The following is a 22,797-nucleotide window of genomic DNA, read 5'->3' as shown; positions in this document are numbered from 1 at the left end:
GAAAATGCATGCATTTCCAACATCTATCTTGTCATTGGCAAGCTGACTCTAAGAAAAGCATCAGTTTATCTCACCTGTCCTCATAGTAGAAGGGACCTGATTTTTATCACATCCAACGGCAATAAAGGAAGCAGCTCGTCATTTTACAAAGCCCAGCAAAGAGGTCCAGTTCCCTCATCAGCCCCAAGCTCACTGGTAGCATGAACATAGTGACAGATAATTGCTGGGAAGTAGTCACTTTTGTAAGCACATCCTTGTGAGGCAAACCCCTTGTGAGGGACTCTGCTGCAATTTTCCCCATTTTATAGATGGATTTACTTTTTACCTCAATACTTCTATTTATTTATTTCCTAAATGCAGAAAATAATACTTAGTCTACTTACCTCACAGAGTTATTATATTAAAGGGGTAATGTATAAAGTTTAAGTTATGTGTACCTGAAAAAAATCCAAGTGTCAAGAAGGAAAGTATTAAAAATTAAAAGCCCAATTTCTATTTGTTTTGCTCCCTAGAGTTAATACTGTTAACAGTTTTGTGTTTATATTTTTTGAGAACTTTTTATGATATATATGAACACATGTATATTACAGAACACACATATACGTATAGAGTTGTGAAGTTTTATTTTTCGAAAATTACTTAATTTTTCTCAGCTTTAATTTCTTCATCTTAATACTTCTTAAGATTCTTGTGAGGCCTTAAATAATTTCTGTGAAAAAGCACAAAATAGGTTCTTAATAAGTGTTTATTATTATCATTGAAATAAATCTAGAAGAATATTGAGGAAAGAATGAGAAGATAAAAGCCAAAGAGAGCTAGGAAGGCAGTAGTAGTTCAGTTTTCCAAAAGGTCTGCATTAAGTACTACTCAGAGGGGCAGAGTACCTAGCTATAGAAAAAAAAGTACTCTTTAAGAACCACTGAAAGAGGCCATTGATCCCCTTTCCTCCCCTTTCTTTAGATTCCAAACCAAAAAAAAGAAACACAAATACTCCTGGATCTGCTTCCTGACAGAATCGGGCATGGAACATTTCTCAACTCCGGTGAGAGAGGATCCCTGGATCTGGTGGACTTTGTGAGGCAACATCGGATACCACTGGGTAAGGCTTGGAGTTTCAGGTCTTCCAGATGACTCTCTGTCCCTCCCCCAATCCCCAGGTTTCCTGAGGATTGTAGAGAAGTACTGTTCTAAAAGTAGGAATGTCATCTCGCTGTTAAAATATGCATGGAGTGTGTGCTTTCTGAGCCTTATTTAAGTAACAGAAAGCTTTAACTTCCATTAGAGTATAAGCTCTATGAGAGCAGGGCCCCACTTGTCTTATTCATTGCTACATTCTTCAGTGCTTGGAACTCAATAAGAATTTTTTTGAAGGAATAAAGGGTCATCTAGAATTTTGAAATGACTTTAACAAAATTGATGTGTTATGAAAATATGTAACATTATTTAAAACTTAAACATGGAAAATCCCAAGTATATTTTCACATGTCTGTTGATCATTACACACTTGATTGTCTGTGTTTATGAAGTGCCTACTTTGTTGTCATTGCTGTCAATAGAGCAGTACACAAAACAGGCAAGATTTCTTTCCCAAGAAACTCACATTCTAGCAGAGGGAAGACGGTAAACAAATATACAAGAAAGTATCAGTGTTCTATGAAGAAAATTAAACAGGCTGATATAGTGATTGTATAACCACTTTCGATTGGATGGTTAGGAAAGGCCTTTCTAAAGAAGGAAGAAGTGGTTGGCTGCAAACCATTTTACAGAATGATCAATTTGCTAAATTTACCAATTTATAAAAATGCTTGTGTGAGTATGTTTTAACTATAGAGTTTTCAGCAATTCATAATGGGTGAAATTTGCTTTTTTTTTTTTAACTAAGGAAAATTTTAAATATCCACTAAAGTGGAGAGAATGGGAACCACTGGCATAGTGATCTTACTTGGTGTGGTGGCCTGGCTCTGCTCCCGACAGAGTGAGGGGGCAGTTTGGGTTTGTCATCCCTTAAACTGAGGGAGCCTGTGTTGAGGCTGCCTTACTCAAGTGAGCAGATGCCATCAATCAAGTCAGTCAGGTATTTACTCTGGCTGGGTAACCTGGTAATATTTCCAGGAAGGAATCTGTTAGTAGTAGTCATTCTCTTTTTTTTTTTTTTGGAGATGGAGTCTTGCTCTGTTGCCCAGGCTGGAGTGCAGTGGCGCGATCTCAGCTCACTGCAAGCTCTGCCTCCTGGGTTCATGCCATTCTCCTGCCTCAGCCTCCCTGGTAGCTAGGACTTACAGGCACCCGCCACCACACCTGGCTCATTTTGTTTTTTGTGATTTTTTTTTAGTAGAGATGGGATTTCACTGTGTTAGCCAGGATGGTCTTGATCCGCTGACCTTGTGATCCACCCACCTTGGCCTCCCAAATTGCTGGGACTACAGGCATGAGCCACCGCACCTGGTCAATAGTAGGAGTCATTCTTAAGATGGACTTAACTTACCTAGAAGCAGAAGGAGGTGAATGGATGATTGTCTGGGTGAAAGTGTTTAGGGGTTCTTAGAAGCCTTGGCAAAGTCTCTGCTCATTCTTAGCTCTTCATAATGCTCTCACACGCAGTGCAACAGTTTTCTTACCTTTGTTTTGGCTTCCACTGTTAGACCAGGAGGGATTGCAGTAGCTTTTCAAAAAACCCTTCTGCTCCTATCATTGATAATTCTCTGCTTTTTTCATCATGACATTCCTCTTTCTTCTCTATTTTGGTCAAAGAAAGAGAAGTGCATGGCTGTGAAAGGGATATTAATTCCTTGCCTGGTACTGCTGTTGCCATAAGTTGCAGCACATATTTCCTATACAACTACACTAATTGAACTACAAATTTTCACACATAAGGAAAGGTCAACTTTGTAAACTAATAAACTAAATTAGCAAATTTTGGAAAGATTTCTCATGCGTCTACTTGGTGAACACAATGAGTTCACTTATTTGCTTTTAATAAGAGATTTTTTCCCCCTTTTCGTCTAGAACTCTGTTTGACCTCAAACGTCAAAAGTCAGACAGTTCCATCTTATGACCAGCACCATTTCGGATTCTGGTACAGCATTGCCCATCCTTCTGTGATCTGTGTAAGGTGTTCCATGTGAAGTATTTTGCTCCTTTTTGCTCCCTGAGTTGCATTAAGTCAGATGTTCACTACCTAGCTGACTGCCTTGCATGTCTGAGGATAATGCCCAAGTAGAGGAGTTAGAAGGGACTGGGGCATGGCTGGGTATAGTGGCGCACACCTGTAATCCCAGCTACTTGGGAGACTAAGGCAGGAGAATCACTTGAACCCGGGAGGAGGAGGTTGCAGTGAGCAGAGATCATGTCATTGCGCTCCAGCTTGGGCAACAAGAGTGAAACTCCATCTCAAAAGAAAAAAAGGAAAAGGGACTGGGACATGAGAGACTGCAGAGGGCCAGGGTGACTCTGGTTGGGCTCTATAGCAAAAGGTACTTGAGAGGACTTAAAAACAAAAACAAACAAATTGATGCTCCACACCCATTCCCATGAGATTCTGTTTTATTTGATCTGGGGTGAGTCCTGGGCATAGATAGGCTTTAAAAACTCCTTAGATAATTTTAATATACAGCCAGAGTTGAAACACTGCTCTGATATCTTTTCTTAAGGTATAAATAAGTCTGTTTAGTTACAGCTATGTACAGATAAATTTGTAGGCCCTTGTTTAGGCTCTTGAAAGAAGTATAGTAAATAGGAAAATAGACTCTAAACAAAAAGATGGTCATTTTTGAAAAATCCTTCCTTTTTCATTTTGAAACATTCTTGTTTACATTGGCAGACTGATGATAAGGGTGTTTTTGCAACACACCTGTCTCAAGAGTACCAGCTTGCAGCTGAAACATTTAATTTGACCCAGTCTCAGGTGTGGGATCTGTCTTATGAATCCATCAACTACATCTTTGCTTCTGACAGCACCAGATCTGAACTGAGGAAGAAATGGAATCACCTGAAGCCCAGAGTGTTACATTTTTAAGCTGTAATGAGGTGAACTACTTCTGAGTATGTGTTGCAATCAAGGTCCTGCCATATCCCACTTAGTAAAACAGTCCACCACTCCTTTGAAGCATAGCAGCCAAGTTCCTTGGTCTCTATCACCAGCACCTTACACGTGGCAGGTACTCAGTAAATATGTGTCTTCAACTGACTCACAAGCTCTCAGGTGCTTACTGGGTGGGATTTGACTGTTGTTGCTAATTACATCCCCATTCCACCAGTGATTATTGTGACTCAGTAGTCCTTCCCCATTAGTGATCATAAAACTTCAGGGAAATCAAAGTTTCTCATCAGGAAATGTTTTGGAATTACTAGTATAAAGTTAGGAAAGTGGGGAAATTAGATTACTGCCAAGACCTTTAAACTTTCTAAACAGCTTTATATTTCATTGTGTTTACCTTCATCAGACTCCCTTCACTTGCTTTAAGTTTTTAAAAGTACTCCCCAGCCGGATGTGGTGGCTCATGCCTGTAATCCCAGCACTTTGGGAGGCCAAAGTGGGCAGATTGCTTGACCCCAGGAGTTCAGTACCAGCCTAGGCAACATGGAGAAACCCTGTCTCTACAAAAACAAACAAGCAGAAATTAGCCAGGCACGGTGGTGCACACCTGTAGTCCTAGCCACCAGGGAGGCTGAGGTGGGAGGAGACCTGAGCCCAACCTCGAGGTTGCAGTGAGCTGTGATGCCACAGCACTCTAGCCTGGGTGACAGAGTGAGACCCTGTCTCAAAAAAAAAAAAAAAAGTATTCTCCAAGGTCCCAAGACCATTGACACCAGGTCACATTGTATACCAGGGATTTGTGTGAATGCCTAGGGATGACCCTAGTGACAGACAAAGCTAGTTGCTGAGATCTGGTTTTGCCCTCTTTACGATTGTCCCATCAGTACTAGAAAGAGATTGAAGTCATTGCTCCAATTTTGGAAGAGGAGAGAATAACTGGCTGAGGGGTGAGAAAGACAGAAATAGCTGCAGCTTTCTTTTTCTTTTTTTCCTTTTTCAGCAAAGGCTCTCACTCTGTTGCCCAGGCTCGAGTGCAGTGATTTGATCACAGATCACTGCAGCTTTCAGTTTTAAAACAGCTTCTATTACATTTTCTTTGTGGAAGCTGTATTTCCACCTTAGTACTCACTTTCTGCTCAGTCTAAAAGATACCTCTAGTAGTGGCAACATTGTGTTAAGTAGAGTTCATTGGGCCTCTTGTAACCCTACCACTACAGGATGGACCACTGGCGCAGGCTTACATAAACACACATACTGTGACCATTTCAGCTGAAGACAAGGGACAAACTAAGACAGTTCTGAAAGGTAAAAAAAAAACAAACAAACAAAAGATGAGCGTATTAGATATCAAGTTATGCTTGAATTGCTTTGCTCTTTAGAATGTGTGTTTTTCCCTGGTATCAGAAGAAGTTAAGGCTGATGACACCCCTAATTTAAATTACTAAGGGTTTCTGATAGGTTTTCTGTGATATCGTAAAGTATTTATTTGGTCTTTGACCCTGCTTCCTGGCATACTGCTCCTAAAATCTTAATGTCTCCAGAGTGATGCCTTTTTGTATCTAATGAGTTGACTGCTGGCTGGCAGCCTCTACTGGAAAGACCACGGCATGATTAGAGTTGGGACTTTCAGTCCTCCCCCAAACTCTTGGGAGAAGGGCTGAAGGTTAAGTTGATCACCAGTGACCAGTGGTAATCATACCTTCGTAATGAAACCTCCATAAAACTCCAAAAGAACAGATTTTGGAGCACTTCGAGGTAACTGAACATGTGGCGGTCCCTAGAGGGTGCTGTACCTGAAGAGGGTATAGAGGCTCCCTGTCCCTTCCCACATGCCTTGCTCTATCCATTTCTTCATCTCTATCCTTTGTACTGTCCTTTATAATAAACCAGTGAACCTAAGTGTTTCCCTGAGTTCTGTGAGCTTTACTAGCAAATTAAACTCAAGGAGGGGTCATGAGAACCCTGATTTGAAAACCACCTGGGGTTTGAACTTGGCATTGGAAGTGGGCAGCAGTCTTGTGGGACTGGGCCCTCAGTCTGTGGGATCACATGCCATCTCTAGGGGATAGCATGGGAAACTGGAGGACACCTAGATGGTATCTGCTGCAAAGCTGATTGCTTGCTTGGTGATGGGGAAAAAAACACACATTTGGTCAGAGTTTTCTGTCTTTATTGTGGTGTGAGAGCAGAGGAAAAACGTTTGTTTTTTCCACTCAGACTTTGTTTTAAGGAACAGGGTAGAGGGAAGTTCTGTGGTTTTTGAAGTTCTTAGATATGTGTTTGTAGCTTTGTGTGGCATTATATATAGCATTATATTATTTTCTACCCTCAATCTACTCATACAGAAATTGTGTAGTAAAAACATCAAAGGTTATTCATAAAATGTGGATCTATTGCAGTCACTAAAAATGTTGTAGAATAGATTTTAACGACTGAAAGTGTTCATAATATATTCAATGAAAATATGGTTATAAAGTTTTATAGTCCTTTTTTTGTTTAGTATGTATACAAAAGCTATTGAAGTGTATGATTTTAATTTATCAGCCTTATGAAATTCCTTTCACACTATAAAAGTCATGCTAGTCTTAAGGGGGGGTAGGGATGGCATAAGTTTTTTTGTTTGAGGTTCTAGAATTTATGTGGATTGGCTGATAAAGAGCATTTATGAAAAACTACAGCTAACATCAAATTTAACAGTGAAATATTGAATTTTTTTAAAAAAATAAACATGTGGGCCAGGCACTATGGCTCACACTTGTAATCCTAGCACTTTGGGAGGCTGAGGCAAGAGGATCCTGGAGTTCGAGACCAGTCTGGGCAACATAGGGAAACCCCGTCTGCAAAAAAAAAATTTTTTTTTAAATTAGGCATGGTGGCCCATGCCTGTAGTCCCAGCTATTCAGGAGACTGAAGTGGAAGGATCACTTGAGCCTGGGAGTTCGAGGCTGCAGTGAGCTGAGATCACACCACTGTACTCCAGTCTGGGCAACAGAGTGAGACCGTCTCAAAAAAAACAACAAAACAGACTGGAGAACATAGGGAGACCCCATCGCTACAAATAAAATAAAATAAAATAAAAAATCTTAGCCAGGCATGGTGGCACATGCCGGTATTCCTAGCTACTCAACAAGCTGAGCTAGGAGGATGGCTTGGGCCCAGGAAGTCAAGGCTGTAGTGAGCCATGATCAGATCACTGCATTCCAGTCTGGGTGACAGAGTGAGACCCTGTTTCAAAAAAATTTTTAAAAAGTATATATACACACACATTCACATACGTAGAGAATGAAAAGCAAATAGGCAAAATATAAATGGTGAATCCAGGTATACAGGAGTTTCTTGTACTCTTGGAACTTTTTCTGTAAGTTTGAAATTATATCAAGATTAAAAGTTACGAAAACTGTATAGAGTGTATGTAGATTGGAATAGACTCTCTGAAACCTTATTTCCTGGATTCCTTCAGTGATCTAGCATTTTGGAAAGTACGCCTGCCCCCTACTGTTAATACCAGGTAACCCTGTACATGTATACCATTTGCATCTTCAAAGCCCCATCCCAGGCTTACCTGGTCACCACCATAGCTGCTATTTTCACTTTCTGTGTTGCTAAGACCATATATAGCTTGTGTCTTATCTGTACATAAATGAACCCAGAGGTGAAGTGTTATGGGACTGACCTGGAATGCAGCTTCATTTTGCCTACACTAGTTCCATATCAAGAGCACTAAGTTCATTAGAATTTGGCCTAGTCTCTGTAAATGTTGCTCCTGCATTTATCTCTTAAAAACTCTTAAATGCCAACTTTGGGCAACCAAAAATATGTGAGGCCTAAGAAATATTCAGGTGCTTGGTGACTCACAGCATGAGTTATTGGAATATAGACCTCACTGTGTACAATGATGTGAGTATCTTTGGTTTCTGTACTATATTTAACAAAGATGTCAATAAAATATTTGTAAATTAAATTCTACTTAAATAATTTGAGGAACTCATTAATTATGGAAGACTTTAAAATTACTTCCCTATCTATTGGGTTAAAGGTTGAACTGAGTCAACTGGGAATCAATGTATTTTATTTTTAATATTCTTACTTTACTCTTTGACCACAGTGAAGTTCTGCTCTCCAGAGCCTTTTTGAGCTCTGAGGTACATTGGACTTCTGTTTCTAATCTTGAACCTGACTTCTAGTTGTTCCAAAGTTTTGTTTCTAAAAGAGCACCATGTTGGGTGTGGTAGGAGAGGAAGAATTTAAGCTCTTAAAAAATACACACACACACCTGGTACTTTAAGCACCATGGTTTCAAAGAATTCTGCATAACATTTTATATGTCGAAACTTTTGAGACATGCATGTCATTACATAGCTATTTGAGTGTATAGGAGTAAAGTCTTCATTTTGGATTTTGAATTGAATAATGGGGAAAGAACTGATGTATCTTTACAATCTTACCTCATCTTCCCGTTCTTACCTGGTCACCGTAAAAATAGTGCTATACTACGTTGACAAGACTCAAGAATCTACATTCAGATTACAATAAATGAGAATGGCAAAAACATGTTACATTCTATGGCATTGGCCATAGAGAACAAACAATAAAAGGAAAAATGATAGTATGGGGGAAAAGAAAAGTAATGGCGCTAAGGCAACAACTGATGTGAACAGGATTGTCCAGCTTCTGCTAATACACATTTTTTGCTTCCTTTGCTGCACATGCCACCCCATCTCTCCCACAAAGGCTTTACTGATGTTAAAAAGTTAGAGGTGCAGAGATGCCCAACAGTGGGCTTGGTTTCTTAGAAAGTTTGAAGGTATGTTTTGCTGCTTCCATCCTGAGGAATGGCAGGTTGGGCAGCATGTAATGGTTTGTGAGGTAGTTTGAGATGAACTGGGTTTTCACCTGGTAAGCAAGTTGGCCCTTGCCCTATTCCTTCTGCATATTCTTTTCATCTGGAGTTTGGAGTGTTGGTTCTGGGTCTTTTTTTTTTTTTGAGACGGAGTCTTGCTCTGTCACCCAGGCTAGAGTGCCGTGGCATGATCTTGGCTCACTGCAGACTCGACTCTGCCTCCCAGGTTCAAGTGATTCTCCTGCCTCAGCCTCCCGAGTAGCAGGGATTACAGGCGCCCGCCACCGCACCCAGCTAATTTTTGTATTTTTTAGTAGAGATGGGGTTTCACCATTTTGGCCAGGCTGGTCTCAAACCCCTGACCTCATGATCCACCTGCCTCGGCCTCCCAAAGTGCTGGGATTACAGGCATAAGCCACCACGCCCAGCTGGTTCTGGGTCTTTTAAAGTAAGACTCAGCTGAGTTAGTTACTGTGGCTCATGCCTGTAATCCCAGCACTTTGGGGGGCTGAGGCAGGAGGATCACTTGAAGCCAGGAGTTCAAGACCAGCCTGGACAACAGAGAGCGACCCCTCATCAATACAAAACTTTAAGAAATGAGTTGAGTGTGGTGGCTTATGCCAGTAGTCCCATCTATTGGGGAGGCTGGGGATCGCTTGAGCCCAGGAATTTGAAGCTGCAGTGACCTATGATGGCACCACTGCACTCCAGCCTGGGCAACAGAGTGAGATCCTGTCTCTAAAAAATAAAATAAATAAAAAATTAAAAGATAAGATTCTGCATGCCCAGTTATCTTGGGTCCTAATTTAGTGTGGATATGGCTAGAGGTACAGAGGAAGGATTTGCATTCTAATTCCCCTTTTACCACAATCTGACTTACTCCTCTTTCTAGAATATAAAGATTCAGATAAGCATACTTCTAGTAAACCCACACAGGGAGCTAAAAAAAAAAGAAAGACTGATCTTTACCTACCATCCACAACTTGATTGTAATTTGTGTGTGTGTGTATATATATATACTTATATACACACATATATATATATACACACATACACATACACACACACACACACACACACACACACACTTGAAGAAACACCGGGCACTTTATAGACATAATTTTTATTAATATGGTATCCCTGAGAGACAGATTAGGTGTAAACATTATTTGGCTTTACAGAAAGGGAAATGGAGGCAGGTTAACTTACACACAAGACATCTGGAACTAGAATATCTGTTGACACCTCAACCAATGCTTTTCCCACAAGACTATACATAGATATACTAAAGGCAATATATATATATATATATATATATATTTTGACATTACAGCACACTTCCTAAATCATCTCAGATCCTGAGGCACTGGTTTCTTATAGCTTCCTGTCTGCTTAGGCAACATAACAGAAATACCATCTTCCCTTAATTCCTAATAAATATTAGATTTTTTTTGTACTAAGATTCAACACTAGAATCCTAATTAATCTCTAATACAACAAGCTATGAATTATAGAATATTGTATCTTCCTGCTGCTCTCCCTGATCTTATTCCAGCCACAGAATTCTAATTGAATGTGAAACGGCTATTTATCCCAGGCCTTGGCCATCTCGCCATGTTTATCTTTCTCACCTGCTCATCAAAATATCTTCATCAGTTACTACGATTTCTGACCTTTGTCTCCCATCGGAGGTAGTCCCCTTAAACTGCTTATTCTTCCAGTGTCAGTCAGCTGTTTCCTTATCAATAGTTACAGCATAGTACCTGATTTACTATAGATGATGGGTCTGCCACCTCATGGTCTGCTCCTAACACCCATGTTTCAGCTAAGGTGATTCTCTCTGCCTGCTGCACAGCCCATATCATACTATTCCTCAAGTTCTCATGCTACTCCAAGCTTTATCTGGCCTTCCTTACAGTATTTCCTTTGCCTTTTGTTCCATCTGCACAAAACACCTTGCTCCCCCATTTTCCCATTCCTCAACCCACCCAGCACTCAATTTTGCAACTAGTTATGGAAAGTTCTTCCTATCCTAATTTAACCAGTAACCTTCCCTCCTTTAAACACTTCGTGCTTCATGAAGCCTTCCTGAATAAAGAGAAGAAAATACCTCCTGGATTTTTGTTACAGCAAACTAATGCATTGGACCACAACATTTATGCCTAGTCTTGCTACCTAGCTTTCTAGATTTCTCTAAAACTGCTGCAACTATGCATGTGCACTTGCTTGTCCATGTCAGTGTCATCTGCTTTAGATTGTAAGGACAAGGAGAGGACCTGCTGACCTTGTGCTATACAGGGCTCATCATACTATGAATATATGGGCAGTTAATTCAATACTATTGTATCATAAAGATGAATAATTACATTTGCATTTAAAGAACTGCTTTTAATTGTATTCAGCGGAATATGTATGTCTAGATTGGCAGCTCCACTGGCCAAAGATAATCCATCTTCCCAGCTATTAGGGTGAAGGGCCTGTTTGCACACAGTAGTCCATTTTCCCAATACGTGGGAATGTGGCAGTGGCTTCTACTTATTGCAGGGAAGTGCGGAAGTGCCCATGGAGGGCATAACACTGTACTAGGTGTGTGTGGAATATGGATGAGTTCCTGTTGGCAGCTTTAACTGCTTTACCTGTCACCACTTCCAGCTGCCTTCCTCTGTGGAACTTCTGGACCACAAGGGATAGATGAAATTCAGATGAGACTGGACAGAAAGAAAACCAAACTAAATCCTGTAAATGTATTATTCTATTCCAACCCTTCTTCTAGGACTCGGAAGAAACTAAGAAATCCAGGGTTCATACTTCAGTATAAGGTTTTCACTGTTTCTGCATAAGAACACCTGTTCTTGACAAGACGATTCATAGGGCAGAATCAAAGATGGACATTAAACTCTCCTTCTTTAAGGTAAATGAAGAGGGTGCCTGACAAATATGTCATTTTGAGCACAGGTTTAAGTGAGCAGGAAGAGTCATTCATGTTAGCATTTCAATTATTGTATAAAGAAGAGCTGGGCCGGGCACGGTGGCTCACACCTGTAATCCCAGCACTTTGGGAGGCCTAGGCAGGCAGATCACAAGGTCAGTTCAAAACCAGCCTGGCCAACATGGTGAAACCCCATCTGTACTGAATATACAAACATTAGCCAGGTGTGGTGGCAGGCGGCTATAATCCCAGCTGCTCGGGAGGCTGAGGCAGAAGAATTGTTTGAACCCAGAAGGTAGAGGTTGCAGTGAGCCGAGATCACGCCACTGCACTCCAGCCTGGGCAACAGAGCGGGACTCCATCTCGAAAAAAAAAGCCCTGTGCGGTGGCTCATGCCTGTAATCCCAGCACTTTGGGAGGCAGAGGCACGCGGATCACCTGAGGTCGGGTGTCTGAGACCAGCCTGACCAACATGGGGAAACCCCATCTCTACTAAAAATACAAAATGAGCTGGGCATGGTGGCGCATGCTTGTAATTCCAGCCACTTGGGAGGCTGAGGCAGGAGAATCACTTGAACCTGGGAGGCGGAAGTTGCAGTGAGCTGAGATCGTGCCATTGCACTCCAGCCTTGGCAACAAGCAAAACTCCGTCTCAAAAAAAAAAAAAAAGAGCTAGACCCACCTAATGAGCAAAGTCTCACAACTTCTTCTTGAAATGTAATGGGTTTTTCCTGTCAAAGTGCAGCTGAATGACAGAATGAGTAAAGAAGGATGCTTATCAAATTCGAATTTATAGGATCTGCTACCATGTCCTCTCTGCTTATATTAAGGGAACACCATAGGCACTGAGAGGGAAAAGATGTTATCCATCAATTCAGATGCAGGCAAGGACAGGGACTAAAATCTTCCTTTCGCTCTTTAGACTGCCTTGGGGATTTGACTCTAGATCAGGAAAAACAAGGAACAGTGGCATAAATCCTAGAGAATTTCCTAAGCTAGCTGGACACAGAATAGGAGATGGATCTCACTACTGGAAGACTTTCTAAACAATACATTTATTGAGCCTCTTTCCTTTATATATCCTCAGGGGCTTACTTAGGTGCTGACTGTGACAGAAGCTTTTCCCGTGCATGGATTTCTCGGTGCTTATTAAGGGCAGAGCTTTTACTGAAGCACTTGCCACAGTCATGACACCCATAGGGTTTCTCTCCTGTGTGGGTTCTATGATGTGCACGTAAGTCAGAACTCTTACTGAAACTCTTTCCACAGTCAGTACACACATGGGGTCTCTCTCCTGTGTGTATCCTCCGATGTGCACTAAAATGAGAACTGTTATTGAAGCTTTTTCCACACTCTTCACACTGATAGGGCTTTTCTCCTGTGTGGGTCCTCTGGTGAATGATAAGGCTTGAGCTCTGATTGAAGCGTTTCCCACACTCACCACATTGATAAGGTTTCTCTCCTGTGTGGATTCTCCTATGGGTGATGAAATTTGAACTGTCACGGAAACTTTTTCCACAGTCAAGACATTTATAAGGTTTCTCTCCAGTGTGGATTCTCCGGTGTCTAATGAGTCGTGCACTCCGACTGAAGCTTTTCCCACAATCAGCACATTTATATGGATTTTCCACCTGGTGGGATTCCTGATGCATGAGAAGGGAATTTGGACCAAAGCCTTTGCTGTATTTGAGATGTTTATATGGTCTCTCTCCCAAGCAAGTTCTCTGTTGACTTAAGACTTCACTTAAGCTCTTCTCTGGGAGTGTCAGTTTTCCTCTTTTCTCCCCTGAGGTCTTTACCCACTGTCTTCCTGATCTACAGTCTCTCTCATTGCCTTTACCTTGATTAAGATACCGGGGAATTTTCCTTTCAGACCTTGCAAGTAATGTCCTATGCAACTGTATTTCCTCAGAAATATCCCGTTTTGAATTATCTTCATTCTCAAATCCAGCTTCAAAACCTGATGTAAAATAGAATTTTAGAAGTCATCTATTTTCTTAATCATGTGCCACAGGAGTGTAAAACTTGGGAAAAACAAGCATTACACCAGATGATTAAAGATAAAATTTAGGGAACCCTAGATCCCAAATAACTACCATTATCTTATTAAAATCCCAATGTTTTACTTCTCTACTTGTTAACCTATCAGGTGCTTCTCATCTACATAGGGTCTGATTAATATATACTCTTAACTCCTCTTGGTCACCTAGGATCTGTGGAAAATCCTCTCAGTACAGCACAGAAAATTCACCAGGTTTTAGATAAAATAATTTCCATGTTTCTACAGGAAAGACACTTTCTAATACGTATTTTTGCCACACCTCGGGTCTGTCATAGTATTCTTATTCATGTTCTTCACCAGTAACTAAAAGGTTTAGAAGGACATGCTCAGGAAAACATTTTTGGAAACTTTTATATCCAGAGGAGCTTCATGAGTCCCCTTCCCCTCACATTCCAATATACATTGGAAGTAAAAACAGCATATAAAAATATGTAGTGTCTTTCAAAGAACCAAAAGGTCTTAAGAACCAAATGCCTGGCTTATTTGGGCCTAGACTATGCAAATTTGCAATTATTCAGATATTTCAGGTAAACTCTGAATCCCATATTCCTTATTCTAAATCTAGGAGTAAAAGCATGTTGAGTATCAGCCCATGTTTGTACCTCCTGAGACAGTATTTCCACCCAGAAGCCTAGTCTTATGAGATATTTCATGAAATATTCACTAGATTAAATAAATCTTAGATGCTTAAATATGTGAATATGTATTGTGAGCCTCCAAAAGGGGTATTTACCATCTTCCCAAACCTAGAAGTTATTTTTTAGTAGAATATATTAATACCCCATGGAATTGATATTCCGGGGAACACCATTAAAGAATGCTGATCTTAAAGGCTTATGAAAATGAAAACTATTATTTATTAAATGGCTACTATGTGCCAGGCACTGTGCACAGTACCTCATTTACATCAACCCTGTGAGGTACATCTTAATATATAAGCAAACTTGGGGGTTAAATAACTTTTTTTTTTTCACTGTTATTGCCCAGGCTGGAGTGCAATGGCGCAATCTCAGCTCACTGCAACCTCTGCCTCCCAGGTTCAAGCGATTCTCCTGCCTCAGCCTCCCGAGTAGCTGGGATTACAGGCATGCGCTACCACACCTGGCTAATTTTTTGTATTTTTAGTAGAGATGGGGTTTCGCCATGTTAGCCAGGCTGGCCTCCAACTCCTGACCTCAGGTGATCCGCCAGCCTTGGCCTCCCAAAATGCTGGGATTACAGGCGTGAGCCACCGTGCCCGGACTTAAGTAACTTTCTCTAAGTCACTTAGCTAATAAACAACAGAGCCCGGATTCACATTCATACACATATGTGACTCTGAAATCAGAATTCTTCTCACAAGGAGGGAAGCCCTTGTGAAGTATTTTTTTCTTATCTAGCAACTAAGATTCAAAGGGTCAGTTCTCTCAGGAACCTCAGATTCGTAAAAGTGAAGAGTTACCAGGTTTTCATAAATGTGAATAAAGCAGACATACAGCTGGTATAGGAGCTGAAACTAGAAGAAAACATTACATAAAAGAGAATGAACTTTTAAAATCAACTTCATCCTACTATGGGGTACATGACATGCTACTTGAGAAATGTGAGCTTTCAGAATCCCTGCTTGGTAAACTGGCTGGAAACCTAGCAGTTCATGAATAAATCACAGCAGATTTACAATGTGCAGCTATCTCAGATTGATGCTCTAGTGAGAGGAGGCAAGTCACATAAATAATTTATATCCCCTCAGTGAGCTGCCTTAATAGACAAGAAATATGGGTGATCACAAGAAGAATCCTGAAAGCTGGGTGTAGAGACCAGTTTTCCTCAATCTGATATTTTTCCTAAGTCCCACTGTCTTTCCCTTTGTTATTTATACCGTAACAGTGAAAGCATCTTACCACGGGGGCTCTGGAATAACACTGGAGCACGGGCTATGACAGCCCCTGGGAGTACCTCGGTATCTTCTTCATCATCAGAATCTTCCTCTGTGGTCTCGTCTACCTCCTCGGCTTGCTTCTGAGCTTTGGCCTCACTGGTCCCCTGGATGGGGCAAGAAGCTGTTTCTTCCTGGCCATCATTGGATGGGACAGCAACCCGGACACTCACCAAAGCATCCATCTCTTCAAAGAAGGGACAGGTCTCTGGTGCCTGGCCATTCTTAACTTTCCGATAGCTGGTTTGCAGGCTTTTAAACTTGGTCCGACACTGCTCCGGGGTCCTAAGAAAGCCATATTCCCGTAACCTCTTAGCCACTGCTCCATACAGCTGGCTGTTGCGGTGACAGTTCCGGAGGGTTTCATAAAACTGGGTCTCACTAAGAATTGCAAGGTAAGTCTTGGTCTCTTCATAGCCCCAGTGTACACCTGCCACCAGAAGAGAAATTTCAGCACCACTTAATCCAGAACTTTACAGCCTGAATTCCTCAGTCCTATCATCTGCATCATGAGAATTCACCTAAGTGGCCGGGCGCGGTGGCTCACGCCTCTAATCCCAGCACTTTGGGAGGCTGAGGTGGGCAGATCATGAGGTCAGGAGATCGAGACCATCTTGGCTAACACATTGAAACCCCATCTCTACTAAAAATACAAAAAAACTAGCCGGGCATGGTGGCGGGCGCCTGTAGTCCCAGCTACTCGGGAGGCTGAATGGCGTGAACCCAGGAGGCGGAGGTTGCAGTGAGCCGAGATCGCGCCACTGCACTCCAGCCTGGGCGACAGAGCAAGACTCCGTCTCAAAAAGAATTCACCTAAGTTCAGGCTCCTAGATGAAAAAGTAAAAATACTTCATGTTGCCAAAACCCACAAACTCAGTATAAAATGTTTTGCTTCTTTATCTCCTTTAGCAATTTCACAGAGACCTTTATTTACAAATTCTGTTTAGCCATATAAAAAAAGAAGCTGGCCAGGCACAGTGGCTCATGTCTGTAATCCCTGTGGATCGCTTGGGGCCAGGAGTTTGAGACCCGCCTGGACAACATGGTGAAAGCCCGTCTCTACTAAAAACACAGAAAAATTAGCCAGGCATGGTGGTGTGCACCTATAGTCCCAGCTACTTGGGAGGCTGAGGCATGAGAATCGAGAATCACTTGAACTAGGGGTGCGGAGGTTGCAGTGAGATGAGATCACACCACTGTACTCCAGCCTGGACAACAGAGCGACTCTGTCTCAAAAAAAAAAAAAAAAAGTGAGAACAAAGATAATGAAAATAACATTTAGCACATGTGCCACGTTTAATTAACCTACATATATTTGTGTCCACAACAAAAAAGGAAAAAGAATGAAGAAAACAAGAAGAAAAATAGAAATGAAAAAGCAGAAGACACAAAGATCAGAAAGCTAGAACAGAGCTAAAGTAAGATCATGCATGTCATAAAAAACAGAAGGAAAAGACCACTGCTCACAAAGGAACTGCAACTTTAGTGATGTAGTCCTCCTGCTTTGCCCTATTTTATGCTTGAGGAAATGGAAGCTTAGAATGGTTAGATAACTGTTCAAGGTCACCCAGTTGATTAGTGGTCATCAGGATTAGAATCTGAGCCTCCTGAGTCATACTTTGGTGTTCTTTCCATAACAGCACAGTTGGACCAATTACATTAATGGTAGTAAGTGACACTTTTAAAAGGATTCCTTAGGCAAGAATATTTAAATAGAGTGTTAAACAAGCTTTCTCACTGTAGGACTTCTCAATCCTGTTAAAATGCCAATGTATACTATGAATTTCAGAGGAAACTTAGATGTTCCCAGCTGAGTGTGGTGGCTCACACCTGTAGTCCTAACTACTCAGAAGGCTGAGGTGGGAGGACTGCTTGAATCCAGTGAGACCAGCCTGGGCAACACAGCAAGACCCTGTCTGTGTTTTAAATATATTTTAAAATTTTTAAATAAAAAAATGTTTCCCCAACTTTGGACAATTCTTCACTGTACTATTCTAAGTAAAAATGAATATAATAAACTGACTTTGAGATTTGGGGAAGTAAAAGATAAAATATGTAAAATATCCAGTTCATATGACGTACTCAATAAATACTGGTTCTACTTAAAGATAGTATCATGCCACATTTTTCTCAGTGAGCCTGCAATGATTTTAAAATCAGGGAAAAAATAGTAAAGAAATGGAAGGAATGATACTCCTTCTCAGGACTGTGAATTTTCTGAGTGTATTTCTTTTAAAAATCTAAATTTATTCCCAATTATTTCACTGATTTTCCCATAAAATAGAATGAAATACACACAAAGAATTGAGAAGCACTTCTTTGTTCCCTAAGTGGCAAAGCTGGCATGTAACATTAAGCCTTCTGACCCCACATCCAGTCTCTTTGTTCCCCAAGTCAAATTCTAAAACTCCAAGAAGAAAAGCTTCTTACCACCTGGGTTTCTGAACACAATAGCTGCAGTTGAGTTGGGGTCCTGGGGGGTCGCCTCTAGATCCATGTCATCACTGTCAGACTCCTGAGCCACAGCCTCTTCTGCTCCCTCCTCATGCTGCCAGCCCCTGTGCCCTGGCTCCTCAGTCTTAGCATCATTGCTCACTAGGCAAGAGTGAGAGGCTGCTTCTTCCAGGCCATTATTGGGCAGGGCAATGACCTGAGCACTCATCAGGGCTTTCATTTCTTCAAAGAAGGGGCAGGTCTCAGGTGGGTGGCCGCTCTTGACTTTCCGATAGCTCTTCTGGAGACCTTTGAACTTGGTCCGACACTGTTCCAGGGTCCGGAGGAAGCCATATTCTCTGAGCCGCTCAGCCACAGCCCCATACACTTGGCTGTTCTTATGACAGCTTTTGAGAGCCTCAAAAAACTCAGTCTGGCTGAGAATTGCGAGAAGCGTTCTGGTCTCTTCATAGCCCCAGTGCACACCTGCCACCTTCTCATCTTCAAAGCTCCAGTGATCCTGTTCCACCCAGCTTCTTCTATCTTTCTTGGATGGTAACAGATCAGCATGCACTCGTCTGTCTCCTGTGTGGCTGCCACTTGGAAGTTCTTTCTCCTTGGAGCCCAGCAGATCTGGGATCCATGGCTCTCCTTGCTCCAACCTGGAGACCACACCGGACTGAGGAAATGGAAATCCTGCTTGCAGGGAAGCAAACAAAAGGTGTCATAGTTTGGACTGATTATCACAAAAATCTTGAAATTCAGTCCTTCCTTTTTCATCCAAGAGGATGATAAACAAAGTCTCTAAGGCAATGTTTTCAGAAAGTTCAGTGGGTTGAAAAAAGTGGGGAAAATACAGGAAACCTCAAAAGATGAGAAATGTTTTATTTTCCAGAGCAGGGTGACAAGAGAGGAAAGGATTCTGTTGTGTGTTCAGAGCAGATAATTCTATTCCAAGTTGCTCCCTAGCTCTCCTATTTGTAGGCAGGTCCTAGTACTGCTGGGAATAATTGTTCTTCACTTGGGGCTACAGAATTAAACTCGGAGTGATTTCGGGGGGAGGCAAGAGAAGATTGTCTTTAACTTATCTGTTTCCTTCACAGTCAGTCACCAAGTTCGAAAGGTGGTTACCTTAGTAGTCCTTCCTCTCTATTCCTACTGCCACCATCCAAGTCCAGACTACTTATCCTCTCACACCCCGATAATTGCAGCAGTCACTGTTCTACCTAATTGCAGGCTCTTGCTTCCTCAGTGCACATGCTACCCTGGTGAACCTTAACCTTAATGTCTACCATACCCATTCCTGTCAGACTCTTCCCTCCAGAACACAGCACACTATTATTCACCACTATGTGCCTTTAATTCCCTCCTATCCAATTTCAGCCCATCCTTCAAGAGGCTGTATTTCCCAGTGCCCTCAAGAAGCCTTACCTATAGCCCTCCCTCATCTTCCACTCTGCCAAACCCATACGGTACTCACACAATTGAGCAAGTCATTGTCTGGCACTGTTTCAGTACAGTTCAGTTCGGCCCATACTTAAAAGAGTTAGCTGTTGTGTTCTCAATCATGTTTTTAAGTTCAGGATAGGCACATTTTCTTATTGCAGAGTACCCTGCAAGGTGTTGAGCACCTTGATAGGTGTTCAAAAACTAATGAACTCTGCAAGTCTGTGTGTAAGATTCAGGGATTTCATCTGGGTGACTAAACAGACCATTACCAAACTGGCTGAGAAGGCTGTTGTCTTGGATGATAAGATCAGATTTCAAAACAACCTCAACAAATTTTAAGTGAAATGGTAACAGAAAAAAGCATAGAACATGGAGATCAATACACTACAAAGAAGAAAAACAAGTTCTACAAAAATCAAGTACAAGAATAATCAACTAGGTATAAAGGCATTGGGGAAAGTTATCAGAGTCCTGGAAGTTACCAGGTGAACAAAAAAATATCACAGCTTGGGCTATACTGATACAAGACATTGCAAGATTCTGAAGTAAAATTCTTACTTAGCTTCTAACAGACTTTCAGGAAAATAATACACATAATTTAGTTCCCCACAATTAACATGATATTTGGAGAACTTAAAGGTTCCAATAGAGAGCAACAAAAACTTAGGTTTAAAGAATGGATCTTCTGGGGGGAAAATTTAAGGTAACAAATACAGTTTAATTTGAAGACGGAAAACAACCAAAAGGAAGATGTGCCTTCAAGTATAGAAAAGAATTTTTATCTAGAAAATAATGATCTACTATCATCATTACCAAGAGGAAATAAAAGAATTCCAAGTTCTTTCTGATAAAAACTAGGGAGCCATTCTCTTGTGGACTTATCAAGAGGTGATATAAGAATACCACAGGACTAAACTACATGTCAACAACCACATATTCTGCAATTTCCACTTACTCCTGAAATCCCTTACCCACTCACTATCCCCAACCCTACTTCCCAACTTGGAATGGCAGTCTATCTTCCCATATGAATCTACTCCTCACCGCTCCTTTGAAAAGGTTTGAGGTTCTCCTTTGGGTTCATCTGTTCCTGTGGTCCCAGGTCTGGGCTTCTTGCCCTCTCTTTCTTGGGTACACCCCTGGGCTGGGGTTCCACTGACTCCTGCCGAACACTTAATAACTCTTGTGATGATTTCGGGGGTGTCATCTTCTCCAAGCGCACTTCCTGCCCCTTCACAGAGACTGTGACCTAGAAACAACCCCCGTTAATTGTCACTGCAAGATCATAATAAGGGGCATTCCCAGAGGAGATTATTTAATACCCGTGGCCAGAGTTGTAGGGGTGGGGGAGGTTAAAGCGAACAAGGATCTTATTCCATTGCCATTAGCTTAAAGCAGCTGAAACTCCAGAAGGAAACGATCAAAAGAGTAAACCCACCTACAGGCTGAAAAAAAAAAAAATCCCCTTTCTTCCCTATTAAGAAACTGTGAAACTAGGAAAAACTCATTGTGACAGGGTAGGTGAAGGTACACCCAGGCAGCATCTCCAGACAAGCACTATCTGAAAAAGTTACCTACACCAGACCAGAAGTATAAGCATCACCAAGGGAGACTGTGTCCCTCTTTAAGCCTGTCTCTATCTTAATTTAGCCCTCCACCCTTGCCCCTTCCCAGTATCACACTTTTGAATTCCCCCTCCCTTCTCACCAAAGATCCAGGTCTTCCAGGCTCTCTTTCTAAATCTTCCACGAGAGTCACTGCCTCCTCTCCATTTTCTGGACATTGTTCCTGTACCCAATTCTGGATCTCCCCAGGTAAGACGGTCAGGAACTGCTCTAGCACCAACAGTTCGACAATCTGTTCCTTGGTGCGCACCTCCGGCCTTAGCCACCGACAGCAAAGTTCCCAGAGTTGGCTGAAAGCCTCCCGCGGCCCAGCCACCTCCTGGTAATGGAATCTCCTGAAACGCTGTCGGAAGCTCTCAGAGTTAGTGCCATTCTCTCTCAGAGCGGATTTGGCCATCATTAACAGCAGAAAGCAGCTTCCCTCCACTTAAGAGTCTGGGTTCCAGGGCTTACATCTATCTTCCCATGTCCTTGGAGTTTCTTCCTAGGGCAGAGAAAGATGGCACTATTAGCAGAAGGAATACATTCATATGTCTAAAGTCTTGCCAGAGCTGGCCTGCCTTCCCATGTGCTCCGAGTGGCCTTCTGTGGTAGCACAATCTTCAGTAAACAGACTTTGCAAAAGGTGCTTTTCTGGTTGACTTCCAGGGCAGCCCCAGGAAGCAGCAGAAAATAAAACTACTTACTGTCTGCCCCTCTCCCACCTCCTCCAAATCCAATCCCATTTAATTTCCCTGCCCAATGTTGCACGGTGAGTCCGAACCATATAGGAGAGCTGGTGCTCGAGAGGATCTAAAGACAAGTCGCCATCCTGCTTGAAGGCAACAAAAAGCCTCTGTCCAGCTGGTCGCAGCTCATCTCCCTCAGTACCTCCGCAGTCCTTCCGGAGGCCTTCAGTGTCCGCCCCGCCCCCTCGGGCTGCACAACTTCCAAAGCCCACCCCAGGCAAAAAATCACGTCCAGAATCTCGGGTCTTTGTTTTCCTCGCGTAAAAGTAGAAGTTGCTCAGCAAGGATTAGGGAGCTACCTGTCGGAAAACCTCGCGCAAGGAGAGAAGCTGGTTTTGGCTCCAAAGCGAGGACCGAGTGGGCTTGGGGAGAGTCACACTGCGTTGGAGAGTCCAAGGGGCAGTAGTAACGGACTTCCTGAGGACGTGCTCGGGAGTCGGCCAGAGGCTCCAGGTGCTGCCGGTTCGCGGACGCCGAGCTCTCAGCTCAAGGAGCGGCGACTGCGGGATTCTGGCCTCTTTTGTCTCCGCTCCCTCCGGCCGGGTCACCCAGAGCCGTCGTGCGGTCCCTCCAGAGGCCTCTGACCCGGCTAAGGCGCCCTGAGGGCGCCCTCCAGCCCACCCCTGGGAGTGTCTCCCTCTCGAGCTGCCCCTCAGCCCCCTCGCATCCTTGCCTCCGGGCCAGTCTCACCCACTTGGGGTCCAACCCCGACCCCGGCCCGGGCTCTCCAGCCTCCCGAGTACAGCTCCCAAACCGGAAGTCCGAGCGGGCGGCTCGGGG

At 42.5% G+C, this 22,797-nt stretch overlaps 2 protein-coding genes across 6 annotated transcripts in view; one reads left to right on the top strand and one right to left on the bottom strand.

The window, feature by feature from the left end:
• Positions 1 to 15,855, top strand: part of ADAL (adenosine deaminase like) — a 34,168-nt gene extending 18,313 nt beyond the window's left edge. For 3 of the 4 annotated variants that reach the window (XM_033190365.1, XM_033190362.1, XM_033190363.1), the window contains 3 exons: positions 961 to 1,099; positions 3,007 to 3,107; positions 3,821 to 5,935. In XM_033190365.1, the coding sequence (XP_033046256.1) occupies positions 961 to 1,099; positions 3,007 to 3,107; positions 3,821 to 4,015 (435 nt within the window). In that variant the 3' untranslated portion in view covers positions 4,016 to 5,935. Of the gene's footprint in view, positions 1 to 960; positions 1,100 to 3,006; positions 3,108 to 3,820; positions 5,936 to 15,733 lie in introns of those variants that run through there. The other variant, XM_033190364.1, reaches the window with a different exon arrangement.
• On the bottom strand, positions 9,984 to 22,787 carry ZSCAN29 (zinc finger and SCAN domain containing 29). Of its 2 annotated transcripts, XM_033190352.1 has the most exons (6): positions 22,317 to 22,787; positions 21,372 to 21,773; positions 20,709 to 20,913; positions 18,213 to 18,911; positions 15,748 to 16,212; positions 9,984 to 13,765 (listed from the first exon to the last, which is right to left on the bottom strand). In XM_033190352.1, exons 2-6 carry the CDS (start codon positions 21,687 to 21,689, stop codon positions 12,897 to 12,899), a joined length of 2,556 nt encoding a protein of 851 aa, XP_033046243.1. In that variant the 5' UTR covers positions 21,690 to 21,773; positions 22,317 to 22,787; the 3' UTR covers positions 9,984 to 12,896. The 2 variants fall into 2 exon arrangements, with proteins under 2 accessions (XP_033046243.1, XP_033046244.1); XM_033190353.1 differs by lacking the exon at positions 22,317 to 22,787 and having other exon boundaries at positions 21,372 to 21,783.
• Between the last annotated feature and the right edge of the window lie 10 nt (positions 22,788 to 22,797).

Source organism: Trachypithecus francoisi, unplaced genomic scaffold (assembly GCF_009764315.1).
Source record: "Trachypithecus francoisi isolate TF-2019V2 unplaced genomic scaffold, Tfra_2.0 Lachesis_group3, whole genome shotgun sequence".
Lineage (NCBI taxonomy): Eukaryota > Metazoa > Chordata > Mammalia > Primates > Cercopithecidae > Trachypithecus > Trachypithecus francoisi.
This window is presented reverse-complemented; position numbering and strand designations above follow the sequence as displayed.